General features: G+C 47.6%; 1 protein-coding gene across 21 annotated transcripts in view; it reads right to left on the reverse strand.

Annotated features, from left to right (window-relative positions):
- The window catches only part of GRIN1 (glutamate ionotropic receptor NMDA type subunit 1), a 53,892-nt gene that overhangs the window by 18,741 nt on the left and 17,353 nt on the right, over window positions 1-17,798 (reverse strand). For 14 of the 21 annotated variants that reach the window (XR_010910337.1, XR_010910336.1, XR_010910338.1 and 11 more), the window contains 11 exons: window positions 16,098-16,242; window positions 15,185-15,268; window positions 11,006-11,142; window positions 8,190-8,325; window positions 6,502-6,666; window positions 6,036-6,154; window positions 5,593-5,705; window positions 5,130-5,278; window positions 4,749-4,906; window positions 2,646-2,807; window positions 1,912-2,021 (listed from right to left, as the gene is read on the reverse strand). Coding sequence is in view for 17 of the 21 variants with exons in the window: in XM_067471921.1 (XP_067328022.1) it covers window positions 1,912-2,021; window positions 2,646-2,807; window positions 4,749-4,906; window positions 5,130-5,278; window positions 5,593-5,705; window positions 6,036-6,154; window positions 6,502-6,666; window positions 8,190-8,325; window positions 11,006-11,142; window positions 15,185-15,268; window positions 16,098-16,242 (1,478 nt within the window). In the remaining 4 variants the exon portion in view is untranslated. The remainder of the gene's footprint in view (window positions 1-1,911; window positions 2,022-2,645; window positions 2,808-4,748; window positions 4,907-5,129; window positions 5,279-5,592; window positions 5,706-6,035; window positions 6,155-6,501; window positions 6,667-8,189; window positions 8,326-11,005; window positions 11,143-15,184; window positions 15,269-16,097; window positions 16,243-17,798) is intronic. The other 7 variants (XM_060757250.2, XM_060757253.2, XM_060757254.2 and 4 more) reach the window with 1 other exon arrangement.

Raw genomic sequence — 17,798 nt, forward strand, 5'->3', positions numbered from 1 at the left:
AAGCAAAGAAGGAAGTATAAAGGAGTTTATTTGTGTTGGGGAAACCTTGTTCTTGTAAATAGTGCAACCATATTGTTTTACTACAAAGAAAACCCTCCAATGGAAGAGATAACATTGGTCTGTGTTTTTGTTCTTTTGTCACTTTGGGCTACTGGTGCTGGGTCACTCTGCTGCTGCTAAGTTACTCTGCTGTACATTTATGGGGAGGGTCTTTTGTCAATAAGCCCACTCGCCCAATAAAAGTCACAGAGAAAGAGAACTGAAATCAGGCAAAGGTATGGGCACTTAAGGAAACCTGGGGCCTTGTCTGACTGTGCAGTACAACTCAGATCTCATCAGTCACACAGTTTGGACCAGAGTAGGAGGGCAGTCTCTTTACTTGAGGGCATGTCATGGAAGGAGAGAAAGAAAGGTCTAGTGTGGGAGACATGTGGGCATCCAGTGCCAGGATAAACATGGGCTGGAACACGTGGCTGAGTTTTGGGTTTGGAGGAATTGCCGTTCCTAAATTGACCCAATGCAGCGCTGTCTACTTGGAGCTTATTGACCTCAGCTATAAATTTTATTGCAACACAGTAAGAGAAAGAAAGGGTTGCACTGCTATGTCTTTTGGCCCAGACTCATGTTTGCTGTGCCCTTCCCACATATGAATGACATGCTGTGAAAAGAGGGAGTGTAATGAGCCTCGTGATATTAGGGCCAGTGTATTTCGGGCAGGGGAGGGGGGTGGATTTGGAGCTGGATTGTGATTCAAAATGAGACAGGGGTGAGGACTTGCCCTGCTTAATGCACCCTTTTCTGCCGTGCTTCTTGTAGTTGCTTCTCTTTGGTGGCTCATAGCGCCTCTCAAGGGAGCCATAAAGGACTTGAGACACTCCCAGAGAGGCTAGTGTTTTCCTTGGGACTTAGTCTCCCAAAGGTGTGCATTTGGATAAGTACGGAGGGAGTGGTGAGCAGGCCGAACTTGGAGGAAATTGTTTTGTCAGAGGGTTTTCCCCCACTATATGTCTCTAGGAAGACAGAGGAATTTCTGAAAAGCCCTATGAGGAGCAGCTTTAAGAGCTGGGCATGTTTAGCCTGCAGATGAGAAGCCTGAGAGGAGACATGATGAGGGCCATGTGTCAAGAGGTGAGGGGAATATGTCATAGGGAGGAGGGAGCAGGCTTCCTTTCTGTTGCCCTCGAGATTAGGATGCAATGGAACTATGGCTTCAAACGACAGGAAAGAAAGGAGATTCCACCTGGAGGAAGAACTTCCTGACTGTAAGGAGTGGAACTCTCTGCTCTGGAGTGTGGTGAAAGTTCCTCCTTTGGAGGCTTTGAAACAGGCTGGGTGGCCATCTGTTGGTGTGTGTGTATGTGAATGCTACTTTCCTGCTTTTTGGCAGAAAGGGGTTAGACTGAATGACCCATGAGGTCTCGTCATAAAACAATGATTCTATCTCAGGCCAGGGAAGAGGTTGCCTTCCAAATGTGATTGGAGTGCCCTCCCCATCAGGAATGACAAGGGATGATGGGAATTGTAGTCTAGTGCCACCTGGGTTGTTACCCATTCCCCATTCTTCTTCTGAATCAACCTATCCCAACTCTAATTATTCTGAACCGTGGCTCCCACTATTCCAGATCGTTTGCTACACTGATTGCGGCCCACGGGATTCGTTGACGAAGATCTCGGGTCCTGAGGGCTCTCTCTCAAAGCAGGGGTGTGAGGTAGGCTCTAATCTGTGAGAGAAGCCTCTATGTGAAGTAAGCCTCCCAGTGTAAGGTAGGCCTTGGTCTGTGAGAGAAGGAGTCACAGTGTGATGCAGACTTTAGTTTGTGAGGGAAGCCTCTGTGTGAGGGAAGCCTCACAGAGTGAGATAGGCCTTAGTCTATGAAAAGGCAAGGGGAGGGAGGAGGAGGAGAGACCCACCTGCCATGTTCTCAAAGGTGAGGGTCGCTGGGGCGTTGCTGCGGGAGTCGCACTCCTGGTACCTAACCCAGGTTTTGTCCAGCTCTTCCATGAAGCCGTTCTCGTGGAGGCTGGGGGCAAAGGGAGAGATAATGTAGAGGGGTCACTAGGGCCGGGGACCCAATGGGGAAGGATGCAGGGTTTGCAGTGGCAATGGGAGAAATGCACAAGGTGGGACCTACTCTGCCATATATCCTAAGTGGCTTCAGTGAGGATTCAAAACTAGAGTCAGGTGTCACTATTATAAAGGGCCTTGCTCAGGAGAGCCTTCGTACCACAGATATGCAGAGGTCACTGAGCTGGGCCTGCTTCCTGAGGGAAGGTGCCAGAAATTGACATGGGAGCCAAGTTTGACCATTGGTAATTCAGGAGGAAGGTCCTGCAATAGGCTTTTCATACATGGCAGATGGCCCCTTCCTTGCAGGACATGTATGTGTGTGACGTGGGGGGGCTCCCGTGCCTCGTGGACTTTTGTAAGGATGCACTAGTATGCCCCAGTAGGCTTGTCCTATATTCCTGATAGGCAGATTCACCAGGTGGCCCCCAACGCCATCTCCTTTGATAGAGAGAATGTAAGAACCTCACTCAGGACCTCCTTCCCGGCCAAGCAACCCCCTTTGTTGCTCTTCTGAATGCCCCCCATGCAACATATGGAGCGTCTCGCGCTCCCTTTTGGAAGACATTAAGATACAGACTTGAGGATGGCCAGAGAGACGTTCTGCTTCCAGGGGCTGTCCTTGCGCATCCCGATGCCGAAGCCGGAGCGGAAGAAGAGCTCTCCTGTAGTCACCAGGTCACACTTCTGCGAAGCTTCGAACTCCAGCACTGCTGAGTCCCAGATGAAAGCGTGGAGTTTGCTGTTATGGGGAGGAAGCGGGAGGTATAAACAAGAGAGGTCAATGCTCCTTGACAGGAAAAGTCAAAATGTTCAGCAATGAACTAACAAAGCTCATTTGCAGAGCAGTCCTGCAGGTCAGTCTGAAATCAGCTGTGCAATGAGGCATCCCAACTCTAGGGATCCCAGGGATGACCTGGGAGGATGCACTGGAGCATTGCAGCACACCAAAATACCTGGGAATCACTCTGAACTGTGCTCTGACCTATAAGAAACGCTGCTTGACTATCAAGCAAAAAGTGGGTTCAAGAAATAATATACGAAAGCAGAACTTGGGGACCACAATCAGACACAGTGAAGACATCTGCCCTTGTGCTTTGCTACTCTGCAGCTGAGTACGCATGCTCAGTGTGAAATACATCACACCACGTCAATACAGTGGATGTGACTCTTAATGAGACATGCCACAGGATGTCTATCCCCCACACCGCTGGAGAAATTTTACTGTTTAATTGATATTGCACCACCTGACATCTGTCGGGAAGTAGCAGCCTGTAATGAAAGGACCAAGGCATTGACGTCTCCGGCCCATCCTCTCTTCAGATATCAGCCAGCATACCAATGCCTTAAATCAAGAAAAAGCTTCCTAAGATTGAGAGAGATACTTGCAGGAACACCTCAGCAAACGAGAGTCCAAAAGTGGCAGGTTAAAACCCAGTCCTTTAATCAGTAGCTGATGAGAAACTCCCCCTTGGGCACACAGAAGGTGCTGAACAGAAGGTGCTGAACAGAAGGTGCTGAACAGACTGCACCCTGGCACCACGAGATGCAGAGCTAACCTTAAGAAATGGGGTTACAAAGTGGAGTCCATGACATGTGAGTGTGGAGAAGAGGAAACCACAGACCACCTATTACAATGCAGTCTGAGTCCTGCCACATGCACAATAGAGGACCCTCTTACAGCGACACCAGAAGCACTCCAAGTAGTTTGCTTCTGGTCAACGGACATTTAGTGTTCCCTCACTACTTCATGGTTCACTTTTAGCGGACTTGCTGTTTCATGGGTTTTTGAAAATATTAATAAAAAATATTAAATATTTATGTCCAGTGGAGGCCAGGGAAGCTAGGGACCCCGGAAGTGCGGTGGCCTAAGGCGCACCAGGGAAGGCCAGCCTCCCTAGCCTGCTTCTGCCTGCACGGCTCCGGAGGCTCTGCGGAGGCCAGGGAGGCAAGGCAGGTGCCCTTGGATGGGCCAGGAGGTGGGTAAGGAAGCACGGGTAAGACAAAATATATAAAATAATGTATAAATATTAAAATTAATATGGCGTCCCTACTTTGCGGATTTTCACTTACTGCAACGGAACCCCCGTGATAAATGAAGGAACACTGTAATGCCAAGTTTTTAAAACTTTGTGTTTTTAAACACATTTTAACTTTACCCTCTAGTTGCTTCTGACATGATAAATAAAATCTCAACTCTAATAAACATTGTGATACGTTGTAGGAACTTCTTTATGCAAAATCACCTGGAAATCCTATTTCCTATTCCCTGAAGAAGTCCTGGACAAAGAGTGGCTATAGACTGCACTTGCTGGCCTTTTTTGCCAACTAATCCTGTTTGGAGATGCCTGTTCTCAAAATATGTTCTTTGTTCTGTTGCATCATCCAACGTTCCCAATCATTTGACTTCATCTGACCAGCTGACTATTCATCTGTAATAGTCCTAATACAGACCCTACTCCACTGTTGCCTCCGTTATGAGAACTGTCTCTTTGTTTCTGCTTGCTGCTTCATGTGATTTAATCATGGATTGATCCAAAAGTGGGACAGGGAAGTTGTGCATCTGGGCAGAAGCACAACTGAGGTGGACATTGAACATCACTGTTTGTGTGGGTCAACTCTCAGTCTCCGAAAGACCACCCGATCCCCCCACAGATGTGCTCCAGCCGGCCCCCTGATTTACTTGTCCCGGACGGCCTGGATGGCTTCGGCTGCGCTCTCATAGTTGTGCTTCTCCATGTGCCGGTACATCGTGCTCAGCTCCACCTGACGCCGGAAGTAAATGTCCACAGAACTCTGCTTCACGGTGGCGTAGATGAACTTGTCGGAAGGGTTCCGCAACTGGAAAAGCAAAGCAAGAAGAGTCCGTTCTTTAAAAGGAAAACGCCAAATGATGCTGGAATTTGGAATTTAAGGTGTGTGACTCCTGTTTCTCCCCTAAAGTAAAAACTCAGCAAATTGGATTGCTCTCAGTACAGTGTTGCCCCCGTCTCCTCCTGTGGCCACACCTCCAGCACCCACCAAGTTGCGTTCCTGCCAAACTGCTTCTGCTGCTGTTTATTACCCTGGGGTCGTTGATGCCAGTGATGCGTTCCTCCGGTCTGTCCAACACCAGGAAGGCAGCCAGGTTGGCAGTGTAGGAGGCAACGATGATCATGGCAAAACCGGCCCAGACCATCCCGAGGATCCGAGCAGAGAAACTCCGAGGAGCACCTGGAGGAGAAAGAGTATCATGGGACAGGAATCAACAATGAGGAGGCCTGGGGTGGAACTGAGGCACAGAAACCCCAACAAGAGGAATGGCACTGGCGCTCTCCATCCAACCTTGTTGGGACCTCACGTTTTGCCCACTAATGAGCTGAATGCTCAACTTTTGTATCCTGTTTGTTTTTGGATGCTCTGCTATATTTTAGTTTTCCCTAACATCCTTAAGCTCACATTTCTGTTGCCCTGCCATGTTAAACTTCAAATGCTTCTGGTTACTCCCTTCTACCTCTTGTAGTCTCTTGTACCTGCCTGAGACCCACCTTCTCCAATACCAGAGTTCAGGAGGACTCCCCAGGAAAACCACATGGCAGAAGAGAGCGTCAGGGCATCCTCCTCCTCTTCTTCGCTGTTTACTTTAAACCGGCCAAATGGACTGGAAGAGAACAACCAAGTACAGCAGAGTCTCACTTATCCAACCTTCACTCATCCGATGTTCTGTATTATCTGATGCAGTTTGCCTCCCACCCGGAACCACAGCAGTTTCTACTGTAGATGGTTTCGCTGCTCCAAGGTAGTCATTTGAAAATGGGTGGTTTGCAAAAGGAAGGAGGCTGGAAACTTGAGGAGAGGTGGGATCCTAAGGATATCAGTCTAAACATCAAAAATGAGGGCAAAACTGATATTGAGAGAGGGAGGGGAAGTCAGGGGATGAGCTTCCTACCCGTTATGGCTCTTCTCGCGGCCTGGGTCGCCCCAGAGTTACCTGAAGCGGTCCAGGAGGTATAACATCACCGCCACCACATGCACCGAGAGCCCCACTAGGAGCCAGAGAGTGCTCTGGAACGGCTGCATGAATGAGTCCAGTGTGCTGCGGGGAATTTCCTGGAAAAGAACAGGACCAGAGAAATGGGCCGCAGCTCTGAAACAGCCCAAGGCAAATCTCGCCAGCGTGTGACTACACAAGGCAGCTCTCTGTTTGGGGGAAAACATGCTGGTGAATCCCTGAAAATATGTGTGTGAAATGGCATTCTGGGTCTGCCTCCTGACAGGCGGCAAAGGGAGCCACCACTAGCCATCCGGCTATCTAGGAGAGGATTACCTGCTGGGTCAGGCCACAAATGGTCCATCAGGTTTCCTGCTGCGAGCAGCCGGGTGCTTCAGAGAAGTCTGCAGGTGACAGCCTGGGGCTGGACTGTTTCATGTGGCGGATTTTCCCACACCCACATTACCTTTTTGACGAGGATGGTGAGCCCCTGGTACTTGAAAGGCTTGGAGAACTCAATGTACTGTGCCCGCTCATTGTTGATGGTCAGTGGGGCCACAATCATGTCGGCTTGGCCACTCAGCAGCTCCCCCATCATCCCATTCCACTCCTTCTTGTTGCTGTTGTTCACCTGCCGTGAGAAAGTAATGCACCCATCTTTGAGAAAGGGAAGAAATCTCGCATTTAGAGGTACTCCTGAGTCCTCCACACTGAAATACCGAATTAGTATTCCCACTTTGGCTCATTGTCTGTTGTACTTTGGTGGAATCGTGAGGTGACATAGCTCACAATGCTCAGAAAGTGGAAGAAGGGAATGGAAGATGGCGTTAGGGAAGGAGAGATTCCACCAAGGAAGCCATGGCTGCTTGATGGAGTTTGCAAGCACTGTGAGCAACAGAGAGAGCTGGAGGGTTTTCATTTTGGGAGGTTTGGCCTAAGCAGTGTTTCTCAACCCTCCTAATGTTATAACCCCTTAACACGGTCCCTCAAGTTGTGGTAATACCCAACCATAAAATTATTTTCGTTGCTATTTCCATAACTGTAATTTTGCTACTGTTATGAATTATAATGTAAATATCTGATGTGCAGGATGTATTTTTATTTAGTCGACCAAATTTGGCACATATATGCCCGATTTTGAATACTGGTGGGGTTGCGGGGTGATTGATTTGGTCATATGGGAATTGTAGTTGCTGGGATTTATAGTTCACCTACAATCAAAGAGCATTCCGAACTCCACCAGTGATGGAATTGAACCAAATATGGCACACAGAACTCCCACGACCAACAGAAAATACTGGAAGGGTTTGGTGGGCATTGATCTTGAGTTTGTAGTTTGCCTACTTCCAGAAAGCACCATGGATTCAAACAATGATGGATCTAGACCAAACTTTACACAGAAACTCAATATGCCCAAATGTGAACACTAATAGAGTTTGGGGGAAATAGATCTTGACGTTTGGGAGTTGTAGTTGCTGGGATTTATAGTTCACCTGCAATCAAAGAGTACTCAATGGATCTGCACCAAACTTGGCACACTACCTATATGACCAACATTGAATACTGGTAAGGTTGGGGCGGGGCTGCTTTTGAATTCTGGGAGTTGTAGTTTGCCAACACCAAAAAGGAAGAGAAGGACAAGCAGAAAGATCTTCAGCCTTCTCTACCAAAGGGGTTTCTAAGACCATCAGAAATATGTGTTTTCTGATGGTCTTTGGTGACCCCTCTCAAGCCCCCCTCATGAGCCCCCCAGGGGTCCCAACGCCCAGGTTGAGAAACACTGACCTAATGGGTCAAAGGCACCTTTCAGTGCCATTCTGATTATATAATCAAATTCAACTGAGCCAGTTGGAAACATGTCAGGTGGATTGCGGGATTCTGGGACTTGGAGCCCCAAAATATGGCTTTCCCAGCTCTGGCTTGGAGTCACCATCTCAGGCTGGAGTTTGTCTCTGGACTGGGTTGAGTCCTGGCAACAATGCAGAATCCAAGGCTTGGCGTGAGCCAAGATGGTTCTCTAGCTGCTCCTTCCACCTGCAAAGGAAATGCCTGGAATAGGAGGCACTTTGAGAATTGAATGTTTTCTCTGGGACTCTTTCTCTACTCTCCCAACCCAAACCGGGAGGAAGAGGTGCTTTCGCAGCCCACACTTACCCGCTCTTGGGTGCCAAATTTGCCATCAGCCACCAGGTGGACTTCATAGGTGAAGTTCATGGTCTTGGCGAGCTTGATGAGTAAGTCAATGCAGAATCCGTAGCAGCACAACATTACGCTGGGCCGGCCTGCGTCGCCAAATTGGGAGAAAGCAAAAAGGTTTTATGGCAGCGTTTCTAGGATCCGCCATTCAGGCCAATCAGGGATTACCTAATTCCATGCCATCCAACAGCTGTCTGCTGTCGGAAAGAGTGGAAAGCAATCCCAGGCTGGGCTTCATCACTCATTCGTTCACTTTGTTAGCACGCTCTCCTAGAAAATTGTGGTCTTAGCTGGTTTTGGCTTGGACCTGATGTCTCAAATTTTGCTTATGGCTGTGTGATCAAGTTTTCAAAGCATGCACAGAGTCCTGTGCTGCAGCACCATGGGATTTTGAGTGAAACCCATTCTGCCTCTGCCCCTTGCATCGTTCCCCACAAAACAGTTCTGGGCCTGTTTGGGGTCAGGGAACAGCCTGCAGAGGGCTCGGGAGGCACCTTGTGAGCTCCAATCTACCCCAGGGATCTGGTTCCACTGCATACTTGAATGAGGGGAAAGGGTCTGAGAGAATGTGTGTGTTTTTATGACACAGCATTTGAGTTACCAAGAGACAGCCTGCTTGGGGCCTCCACCCAACCCCTAGTCCCCCATGGCATGCAAATAGTCTCTGTGGCAACCTGCCTGGAAATGTATAGGAACACAGTCCTCTCAAAGACGCAGAGGCTTCCCTTTGTGTAAGGAAACACATGGTGATGCCAGTTTCCTTACAACTTTGTTTGGAGGTTAAATAAGATCTGTTTTCAGTTGGATTTACATTGCAGGGCACCGGCTCAGGTGAAGGGCAACAGGGCTCTGCTTGGAAACTGTGGGCACGTTTTGGAGGCAGAGCCTGCCTTGCTCTTGAGCAGGAATGGGCAAACCTAGGCCCGGGGGCTGGATGTGGCCCCTTGGGCTCTTTTCTCAGGTCCTCTCTCTCTCATCATCCCATCCTTCCTTCCTTATCTCTTTGCTTCCTCTTTCCCTCTTTCCCTTCCTTCCTTACCTCCCTCTTTCTCCCTCCCCCTCCTTCCCTTCCATCCTTCCATCCGTCCTTCCTTCCCTCCCTCCATTCCCTTCCATCCTTCCTTCCTTCCCTCCCTCCATTCCCTTCCATCCTTCCCTTCCATACTTTTGTCCTTCCTTCCCTCCCTTTTGTCTTTCTTTCCTTCCCTCTTCCCTTTTTCCTTCCCTGCCTTCCTTGCCTCCCTCTATCTCCCTCCCTCCATCCTTCCATTTCAGCCTTTTGTCCTTCCTTCCTCCCTTCCTTTCCTCCCTCCTTCCATCTCTCCCCGTTTCTCCTTCCTCCCCTTTTGTCTTTCTTTCCTTCCTTCCTTCCTTCCCTCTTTCTTGTTCGCTCCCCCTTCCTTATTTCCACCCTTTTGTCCTTCCTTCCCCTCCCTTTTGTCTTTCTTTCCTTCCCTCTTTTCTTTCTCCTTCCCTTCCTTCCTTGTCTCCCTCTATCTCCCTCCCTCCTTCCTTCCCTTTCAGCCTTTTGTCCATCCTTTCTTCCTCCCCCTCCCTTCTTTTCCTCCCTCCTTCCCTCTCTCCCTGTTTCTACTTCCTTCCCTTTTTTCTTTCTTTCCCTCTTTCCTTCCTTCCTTGCCTCTTTGTTGCTCACTCCCTCATTCCTTCTTTTCCACCTTTTCATCCTTCCTTCCTTCCTTCCTTCCTTCCTTCCTTCCCTTTTGTCTTTCCTTCCTTCTCTGTTCCCTACATCCCTCTATTCCCTTCCATCCTTCTCTTCCACCCTTCCTTCCTCCTTTTTTCCTGGGGGATGTTTAGCTGGGAGAAGAGAAGGCATGAGAACCATGTTTCACAATTTCAAAGGGTCTCCCATTCAGGAAGAGGAGGAGGAGGGGGACAACTGGCTTTCTGCTGCTCTAGAAACCAGGGCACAAGGGACCAATGGGTTCACATGGCAGGGAAAGAGATTTGACTGAAAAGATGAGGAAGAACTTCCTGGAGAGTGGCCTGGGCTGCCTGGGAGTGTGGTGGATTCTCCTTCTCTGGAGGCTTTTCCGCAGAGGCTGTCTATCGGGAGTGCTTTGATTGTGCCTTCCTGCATGGCAGAGGGTTGGACTGGATGGCCCTTGAGGGGGTCTCTTCCAGCACTAGGATTCTATATCTGGAGTAGGCAATACAGGGTCTAATGGATACACTTTTTCTCTCCTGTCCACCATCTCATCTTGATCAAGGCCAACCCTTTTTTAGGATCCAAATGTTTCCCATCTTTCCTTCACTTTCTGCCTCCAAAAGAGAAGAAGAAAGGGAGGAAAGGGCATGGAGGGGACTTGGGGAGAAACCCTTCCCTCCCAGCCCCCAAGTTAGAAAGTTTGCCCATGCCTGCTCTATAGCAGCCTTCACAGCATCGAAAGCAGACTTCCTGCACTCTACCAATTCTCCACTCCAAATCTTAGTATCAAACACCAACATGGAAAAGCTTGAACATTGCAATATATTAGCTTCTAACATGTTACTTTCACACTTATTGTCAGTGCCACCATCCTACTTTTGGTCAGAGACAAAGAGCCCTGACATGAAGCTCATTCGGTGACTTTAGGTGACTTTCCTTCACACACAGCCTGACCTAATGGTGAGGGCAACGTTCACCTCTCGCAATATGGATGTCAGTTATGACTTCAACCTTTGATATTGAAGTCAGAATGGCCAAACGTCCTCCATGGCTCTTGGCCCAGACTGGCTTCCAGCCCAAATGCCTTTCACAGAGCTGGGCCTCACCTGGCATGGTCTCATTGGGGCCGGTGCAGAGGACCTGCTGCACCAAGCCCCCAGTGCTGTTGTGCCGGGCCTCGCACTTCCCATCCAGCTGGGTTTGCTTCACATAGACAAACGGCTCTTGGTGGATTGTGACAATCTGTGGAGAGAGAAGGTGGGCATTCACCACTTTGGACCCAAGGCTCCCTTGCGAAAGGGGAGCGAGAAGGATGTGGTGTTGACCTAGATTCAGCCTGAACCTTGCCGACAGTGAGGGAGGTGCTAAAAGGTCCATTTGGGGGGGGGGGGTTCTGCACCCCTACCCAAGTGCAAGTGCAAATAGAACCTGACTTGTCTTGCATTTCTTGCATAGAGGGAGGTGCTAAAGGATCCATTTGGAGGGTTTCTGCTCCCTTCCCCAAGAGCAGGTGCGAATCAAAGCTGATCTGCAAGTGCAAATAGAAGCTAACCTGTGTTTCTTGCACATAAGGCTGGGACACACAGAGGAAATATCCCCCCCCCCCCCCCCCGCCGCCGCCAATCTCCTTGACTGATGAAAGCTTCTGGGGAACTTTCTGTGATATTATAGTGCTCCTGACAAAGGTCTTACCTAACATGGATATTTGGATTGTCGAAGGCTTTCATGGCCAGAATCACTGTATTGTTGTGAGCTTTCCAGGCTGTCTGGCCATATTCCAGAAGCACTCTCTCCTGACATTTCACCCACATCTATGGCAGACATCCTCAGAGGTTGTGAGGTTTGTTGGAAACTAGGCAAGTGGGGTTTATATCTCTGTGAAATAGTGTCCCAGGTGAGAGGAAGAACTCTTGTCTTGGAGGCATGAGCGAATGTTGCAATTGGCCAGCTTGATTAGCACTGAATAGCCTTGCAGCTTCAAACTGGCTGCTTCCTGTCTGGGGAATCCTTTGTTGGGAGGTGTTAACTGGCCTGATTGTTTCCTGTCTGGAATTCCTCTGTTTTTTAGTGTTGTTCTTTATTTACTGGCAGTAAGAAGCCAGACAGTAAAGAAAGAGCAACACTCAAAAACAGTGGAATTCCAGACAAGAAATAATCAGGGCCAGCTAACATGTGTCAACAAAGGATCCCCCAGGCAGGAAGCAGCCAGACCTTGAAACTGTAAGGCCATTCAGTGCTAATCAAGCTGGCCAATTGTAACATTCACTCATGCCTCCAACAGACAAGAGTTTTTTCTCCCACCCTGGACATTATTCCACAGATATATAAACCCCACTTTCCTTGTTTCCAACAGAGCTCACAACCTCTGAGGATGCCTGCCATCGATGCAGGCAAAATGTCAAGAGAGAATGCTTCTGGAACATGGCCATACTGCTTGGAAAACTAACAACAACCCATGTATATTTGGCTTAAGCGGAATAAAACCACATGCATTAAAAGAGTATTAAAACTGCTCTGGAAATAGGGCTGGGAGGTGCATCGGTGATGTTTGTGTAGTGCATTACACGCACATCACCCTGGACATTATTCCACAGGTATATAACCCCACGTGCCTAGTTTCCAACAGACCTCACAACCTCTGAGGATGCCTGCTATAGATGTAGGCGAAACGTCAGGAGATAATGCTTCTAGAACATGGCCATATAGCCCAAAAAGCCTACAACAACCCGGTATTTCCAGCCACGGAAGCCTTCAACAATACAATGCATAGATATCTATGGCAACGACCAACAAAACAACAATGTATGTGCATGACTCGCAAAACTCTGCCTCAAAATAGGTTACTTCATGCTGTATTACTATGTCAAAAGGACTTCAAAATTCACAGTAGTAAAAGTACAATTCTCATATTATAATTCACCAAAGGATAGGCTATGAATGAAATAAGTAACAGACATAAAGAAAAGCATACAAAAACAACAAATCCTAATTAGTCCTGGAGCTGCGAAAGGTCTTGAGTCCAATACCAGTAGTAGTAAAAAAAAAAAAAAAACAGCCTCCAAAATAATGACTTCTATATTACAGTGGATTCTTCATTAACTTGTAATTTTGTTTAAACTTAAAAGTAAAATCTATCCCAATACCAATAATATTATGATTTTTTTTTTGTCGTGTCAGGAGCGACTTGAGAAACTGCAAGTCGCTTCTGGTGTGAGAGAATTGTCCGTTTGCAAGGATGTTGCCCAGGGGATGCCTGGATGAATTGATATTTTTATCATCCTTGTGGGAGGCTTCTCTCCCATATGAGGAGCTGGAGCTGATAGTGGGAGCTCATCCGCCTCTCCCCGGATTCGAACCTGTGACCTGTCGGTCTTCAGTCCTGCCGGCACAGGGGTTTAACCCACTGCACCACCGGGGGCTCCTAATATTATGATATTATGATAAAATACTATGATAAAAACATTTGAAAAAATAGTGGAATGAGATATTAGTAGACTTTCAACATCCAAGGCCAAAACCTTTCCTAACATGTCATTGTCAGAATTCAGTATCATCAAAAGATATAGCAAATATATCTGGAAACCAGCAGATAAGGGAGCAATGGTGGTATTGCTCAACAGACCTGACTATGTTAAGGAAGTAGAAAGACATCTTTCTGATAATCTTTTTTACAGGCGCATTCCTAACTATCCCATAAATAAAATCCGATCCTTCACTTGCGTAGTTTGGTCTGAAAGTCTCTCTTTGGTATACATTTCACTATAAACTTATGAATTCCTCCAGAATCAATCCCCGAGAACACCAGTTTTTTATGTTCTTCCTAAAATCTACAAAAGGTATCATTCCTCCACCATGTAGACCTATCGTTTTAGGCACTGCATCTATTTTAGAACCTTTAGCTCAGTATATTGATCATTTCTTACAACCCTTTCTCCCATTAACTACATCATTCATGAAGGATAAGTTTTCCCTCACTTATCGCGGGTGTTACGTTCCAGGACCACCCGCAAAAAGTGAAAATCCGCAAAGTAGGGATGCTATATATGTATATTGCATTCCAAGGGTGAGGCAGAAGCGAGGAGAGATTTAACGGCACCATGCACTTTTTTTTTTGCAAGCTATAAGTAAGCAGCTATGATTTACATACTGCTTGGTATCTCCTTTCTCTCTTGATTGGCTGCCTCTCCTGAGAGGGAGGGTGAAACCTCCTTCCACACTCCATCGTTGACAGGAGGCGGGATTAGAACGTCACTCTGGGCAACAGCAACTATTCATAAACTGGGAGGCAAAAACCCACGAAACAGCGAGTCCGCGAAAAGCGAACCGCGAAGTAGCAAGGGAACACTGCTTTGACAAACAACTTTATTTGCAGACCTTTGGGATAGTTATGGGCAGTCCTCTGGCATCTTCAGTAGCCAATCTATTTGTTTCCCATTTAGAAACTAAATACATTTTAAACACAATTACCAATCAATTTGTGCCATATATTGTATATTATGGAAGGTATATTGATGATATTTTTGCAGTAGTTCTCAATCTGTAGCCAACCAATTCTGCACCTGGATCAACACACTTCACAAACATATTAATTTCACTAGCCATTGTAGTCATACCAACATGAACTTTTTGGATATGATGGTAATCAAGAATGGACAAAAACTATTAGTGAAAAATTACAGCAAGCTGACAGATACAAATTAAATCCTTCATTTTTCTAGTTTTTACCATAATTCACTGAAATGCACAGCTTTTAAGATCGAAACATACAGTGTTCCCTCACTTATCGCTGGTGTTTGTTCCAGGACCACCCGCAAAAAGTTAAAATCCGCGAAGTAGGGACGCTATATATGTATATCACATTCCGAGGGTGAGATTTAAAGGCACCACGCACTTTTTTTTTGCTAGCTATATCTGCTTTGCTTTGCAACCTCTCTTGATTGGCTGCCTCTCTCCCAAGGGGGAGGGTGAAACCCCCTTCCACACTCCATCGTTGCCAGGAGGCGGGATTAGAATGCCACTCAGGGCAACGGCAACCATTCATAAACTGAGAAGCAAAAATTCGCGAAACAGCAAGTCTGCGAAAAGCAAACCGCGAAGTAGTGAGGGAACGCTGTAATTCTAGCACTCAAAAGGATTTTGAATAGCAAATATGTTGGGGAACTGTATTTGGGATTTTAACCCCCCCCCCCCCCCCCCCAAATCTATCAATGTATGAATCTTTATGTAAAGAGGGGAAGCATCACTTATCTTTGCCTCCCTGTTCCTCCTGCTCTGAAGTTTTTACCTTTAGCTTCGTAGACATTTCGTAGCCCTGTGGCGTCTCCGTCTCTCCTCCGGGCCAGATGATCTTGCGGTCGTTGGGCAGGAACTGGGGAAGGAGAGGGGAAACGGTAAAGTGCAAGGCTGGCCAAGGGCTGCAGTGGGGGTCAGTTGGCCTGCAAACCCACATTAGTGAGAGTGGTGTCGTGCATTTCGCTCTTTCATGGCATGCGCTTACAAACTAGTATGAGGCACAGGTGTCAATTATAAACACTGAACAACATCTTAGCCCTGAAGGCAGGAAAGGCTTAAAAGTAACAGTCAACTCTCAAAAGATATGCTAAAATCAAGAGAGTTGACTATGTATGACTATGTATGTTGGCTAAGCATGTTTCCCAGAGTCAAAGGCAGGATTTCAGTAACCTGTTCATTCTCTTGACTAGAATCATAGTCAAGGGAATCATAGGAAGAGACCTCGTGGGCCATCCAGGCCAACCCCCTGCCAAGAAGCAGGAAAATTGCATTCAAAGCACCCCCGACAGTTGGCCATCCAGCCTCTGTTTAAAAGTCTCCAAAGAAGGAGCCTCCACGACACTCCGGGACAGAGAGTTCCACTGCTGAACAACTCTCACAGTCAGGAAGTTTTTCCTAATGTTAAGATGGAATCTCCTTTGGCGAAAACCAGAATGATTTGGGTACAGTAGGCCTTTGAATCAAGGAGTAATTTGTACAGTTTCCAGCAATTGGGATCTGGATGAAGAGGGTGGTTTATGGCCCTACTCCTTCTTTACCTTCCCTTCCCTTTGCCACCTCTAAGGATTGGCCCCTTATCCACCACCCATCCGGGTTCCACAGGGAGTTGTGATTCCATTGGCACTTATGGAGGAAAGGCCCTGAGAGGTGGGAAGGGACCCCAGCCTAGTGTCCGCCCTACGTACGTGGCTACCATTGTAGACTCCAACTTGAACCAATTTGTTGTTCTGTAGGTTCATGACACTGTAGTTGGCGTATTTCCTGTCGCCATCCTCATTGAACTCCACTCTGCCGGTCACGCCATCGGCATACTTGGTCTGCATCAGCACCCTGGGGAGAAAGGCCCCTTGTTTAGGCATCTGGAGTGATATGCTCTCTGGTCCGGAGAGTATTTGGTGTTCATCTTGGGTCAGCGGAACAGGAGGTGGTCATAGAATCCTAGAGTTGGAAGAGACCTCATGGGCCATCCAGTCCAACCCCAGTCTGCCAAGAAGCAAGAAAATCGCATTCAAAGCACCCCGACAGATGGCCACCCAGCCTCTGCTTAAAAGCCTCCAAAGAAGGAGCCTCCACCACACTATGGGGCAGAGAGTTCCATTGCTGAACGGCTATCACATTCGGGAAGTTCTTCCTAATGTTCAGGTGGAATCTCCTTTCTTTCTGTAGTTTGAAGCCATTACTCCACTGCACCCTAGTTTCCAGGGCAGCAGAAAACAAGCTTGCTCCCTCCTCCCTATGACTTTCTTTCACATATTTATACATGGCTATCATGTCTCCTCTCAGCCTTCTCTTCTGCAGGCTAAACATGCCCAATTCTTTAAGGCGCTCCTCATAGGGCTTGTTCTGCAGACCCTTGATCATTTTAGTCACACTCCTTTGGACACATTCCAGCTTGTCAATATCTCTCTTCAATTGTGGTGCCCAGAATTGGTTACAGAGAGCCAGCAGGTGGGAGAGAAGCTCTGCTAGGGCTGCTGGGTCATCCAGCAAGGCTCTAATAGAAACCCCAGTGAGTCTCCGTCTAGGTTGGAAGCAGCTATACTATGATATGTCCCCACCCCAACCGTCAGTGTGCCAAGGCCCCTTCTCCCTTGGTGGACCTTTCTGATGGGTGTAGAGAGGGAAGCCACACAGAGGAGGATTTGTGGGGCAGGGAGCAGAGGCGCAACAAGGAAGTGGCATTTCAGTCACTGGATAGCTCCGTAATGAGTCAGAGTGAGCTGTGCAGCAAGAGGTGGGACAGGGCTGGGCTTGATAAGTGTGTGCCTATAGTCCAGAGTATTTGTTTGTTAAAGGGTTGTGTCTTCCCCTTAAAGCAACGTTTCTCAACCTGGGGGTCAGGACCCCTGGGGATCGGTCATGGGGGATCTGTGTGGGAAATTTCTGTCGGTCATGGGGGATCTGTGTGGGATGTTTGGCCCAATTCTATCATTAGTGGGGTTCAGAATGCTCTTTGTAGGTGAAATATAAATCCCAGCAACTACAACTCCCAAATGTCAAGGTCTATTTTCCCCAAACTCCACTAGTGTTCACATGTGGGCACATTGAGTATTCATGCCAAGTTTGGTCCAGATTCATCGTTGTTTGAGTCCACAGTGCTCTCTGGATGGCGATGAACTGCATCTCCAAAAAATGAGGTCAATGTCCACTAAACCCTTCCAGTATTTTTTGTTGGTCATGAGAGTTCTGTGTGCCAAGCTTGGTTCCATTTCATTGTGGAGCTCAGAATGTTCTTTGATTGTAGGTGAACTATCAATCCCAGCAACTAGAACCTCCAAATGACAACATCAATCCCCCTTAAACCCACCAGTATTCAAATTGGGGTGTATCAGGTATTTGTGCCAGATTTGGTCCAGTGAATGAAAATACATCCTGCATATCAGATA

This window comes from Anolis sagrei, chromosome 11 (assembly GCF_037176765.1).
Source record: "Anolis sagrei isolate rAnoSag1 chromosome 11, rAnoSag1.mat, whole genome shotgun sequence".
Taxonomy (NCBI): Eukaryota; Metazoa; Chordata; class Lepidosauria; order Squamata; family Dactyloidae; genus Anolis; species Anolis sagrei.